This window comes from Pyrus communis, chromosome 10, assembly GCF_041283825.1.
Source record: "Pyrus communis isolate YQ-2024b chromosome 10, ASM4128382v1, whole genome shotgun sequence".
NCBI classification, from domain to species: domain Eukaryota; kingdom Viridiplantae; phylum Streptophyta; class Magnoliopsida; order Rosales; family Rosaceae; genus Pyrus; species Pyrus communis.
The window spans coordinates 6,836,041-6,839,018 of record NC_142574.1 but is presented as its reverse complement, the minus strand read 5'-3'; the positions used below and the strand labels follow the sequence as shown (position 1 = coordinate 6,839,018).

Below are 2,978 nucleotides of genomic sequence, written 5' to 3'. Positions count from 1 at the left end.
CTCAGCATTAAAAGACAAAAAATTGGTCAGATGCTCGGCGGAGATACCAACAGCTGTGGCCAAGCACAGAATTTTACGTAAAAGAGAGGGGTAAGGCTGTACTTCTATGCACAAGATATTTTTCGCGTCACTAAAATATCTAACCCACTGTCACGTGATGAGCGGACCCCTCAACTAACCCGTCCCCTCGGTCGTTTTCAACCAGGGTTTCCGCAAACCGAAAGACACGACTCTGTCCTTTCCCCGTTTGGCAACGGCGATAACACTCCCCACCAAACAAGAGATAAAAATATCCTCAACGTAAAACAAACCAAAAACGACGACGTGTATATAATTTATTCATATGGTGAAATTGTAAAACGCGTAGCCAAACGCGCTGGGCTTGGACCTTCGAACCCTGGTAACCAAACACCAGGGAAATGGTTAACCCTGGTCGAGGGTGCCCGAGGCCCTATATTAACGAGGGTTCGGGGCCTGCTGACCCGCGTGCTCTCTTGTTCTCTTGTTCTTTCCCTAAAATTCGAGTCCTTTTTGTCACTAGGGTTACTGGTAGCCATGGCCTCTGCCGAGATCGAGTTCCGTTGCTTCGTCGGAGGGCTCGCATGGGCCACCGACAATGAGGCGCTGGAGAGGGCCTTTTCCCAGTATGGTGAGATCATCGAATCGAAGGTCCGTTTGACGGAGAGATCGGATCTGACCCGATTCGGCCTCGGCCATAAGTCGTTCTGTTCTTCTCTCTGATCTGATTCTGTTTCTCTGTGTTACTTGATCTATGATTCTCTGTTACTATCTATGATTCTTATTATTACTCTCACAAAATCGGGTACGTTCATCTCAATCTTTCTCTCCCAAAGATTGACGATCGATCGGTTCCTTTTATTTTTTGATTTTTTTTTTTTGAATCTTTGATGTGATTTGGGTGTTTGATGTGTGGATCTGAAGCGATCTGTGTTTTCTGTGGTTTTAGATCATCAACGACCGTGAGACTGGGAGGTCCAGGGGCTTCGGCTTCGTCACCTTCGGCAGCGAGCAGGCGATGAGGGACGCGATCGAAGGCATGAACGGCCAGAACCTCGACGGCCGCAACATCACCGTCAACGAGGCTCAGTCTCGCGGATCCGGTGGTGGCGGTGGCGGAGGTGGCTACAGCCGCGGAGGCGGCGGAGGTGGATATGGAGGTGGTGGCGGCTACGGAGGCGGTGGCGGTGGATACGGAGGTGGCGGTCGCCGTGAAGGCGGAGGTGGTGGGTACAGCCGTGGAGGCGGTGGCGGTGGATACGGAGGTGGTGGTGGTCGTCGTGAGGGTGGTTATGGAGGCGGTGAGGGTGGCGGTGCTCGCTACTCCAGAGGAGGCGGTGGCGCTGAAGGCGGCAGCTGGAGGAGTTAGATTAGTGTTATAGGTGGTTTGGGACTTTGAGATGTTAGTGTTTCCGTTTTCTAGTCAAGTTTTAGGGTCAGGTTCTGATCTGGTTCTGGTTTCCGGGTTGTCCGATGGTGGTGGTGTGTGTTTGTGCTCGATAATTTTGATCGATGATGCTGCTCCTATCTTACTTTATTATGTATTTTGGTTCCCAAAGAACAAAAAATGGTGTTTGAGAAAAAAGTTGTTCGTTCGCATATATCTGTCTCTGTGATTTGAGTTGAAATTTATTTAATCGGTCATTAATCTAAAAAATGTATACAAATACGTTTAATGTAATTAATAAATCTAAGAAAATCATAATACAAATATTCAAAGTAGTAGTTACAGTTTGTCTCCACTATATTTTCACTAATAAAAGTATAAGCCGAGAAATGATATCTTGTAAGGACTCAAGATATTTTGTCCCTGGGCTCGCGGTGCATGCATTCATAATTCAGCCTATAAATGTGCGCAATAATTAACGTTAAATTGTTAAATTATAAAATAATTGAGAAATATTCTTGTAGTGTTATAACGTTGGCATATAAATTAGTACTTTTTTGGAGCTGTACCACTGCTCGACCAGGCCAGATAAAAAATGACATAACAGTTCTTAGCTGAAATACTTCAAATAATTTTGTTACATCCTTAACAATAATTCTGCCACTTAGACTAGGAGTATAGCCTTTTTAGCTCCAGCTTAACGTAAAGTAATGACTTTTCTTCAACGTTAAAAGGGTCCCGATGTAGCGGGATCGTTCGAAACTTCTCCTTAGCTGTACCGCTGGTGGTATATACTTGTATGTGATTGGATCAACAATGTTTTATATGTTGACATGTAAATTGACGTCAAAACTGAAATTGCAGAATCTCACCTTTTGAGTCTCTTAACTTTTCTCTTTGGATAATGCTAGAGAGACTAAATTTTTAAACCAAACGATATAGTTGATGATTGAATTATTACCTAAGTATTGATTAACGTGTTCATATTGGTGTTTATGTTTTATGTTATTACTTTTTTTGGCAAAGTTGTCGTTCGGCGTTACTGTCATTTACTTGTGCACGGGTTCGACTCCACAGATGCTCATGTTTATTAATTTTGATTTTTTTTCCAGCTATTCTAGGTTTTCTTTCCTATTGGGTATTGTCGAGTAACCATTTTGGGCTTTTTTTTTAAGCTAGACTATTTGTTTCTTTTTTTGATTTGTAGTTTAATTTCTTTCATTGTTTGTTAAAAAAAAAAAAATTTAAAAAAAACATTTCTTTCATTATATAACACTAGCATATGGGTAGAGTGATAGAAAACATGGGAGTGAGAATTTTTTTTAAAATTTTAATTAGAGATGTTAGGATTACATGTAGGCGAAGCTTTGAAAAAAAAAAACAGCAAAATTTGGTTGTGTAAAATTACATTTCTGCTCCATATTTCTTATTCGTGTTTTGTTTTAATTATATGGTTAAACTGGTAATTTCATAGGATTTTGGTTGACAAAGAATGTTTCATTAATTAATAGAGACTAGCATATGGGCACACAAAGTGTGTTGTTTTTGAAATAAAAGGAAAGAGGAAGAGAGT

General features: G+C 41.4%; 1 protein-coding gene across 1 annotated transcript; it reads left to right on the top strand.

The window, feature by feature from the left end:
- The first annotated feature begins 474 nt into the window (after positions 1-474).
- Positions 475-1,619, top strand: LOC137728942 (glycine-rich RNA-binding protein GRP1A). The gene is made up of 2 exons (XM_068467753.2): positions 475-669; positions 968-1,619. The coding sequence occupies exons 1-2, from the start codon at positions 556-558 to the stop codon at positions 1,385-1,387; spliced, it is 534 nt and encodes a 177-aa protein (XP_068323854.2). The 5' UTR covers positions 475-555; the 3' UTR covers positions 1,388-1,619.
- Positions 1,620-2,978: the final 1,359 nt, after the last annotated feature.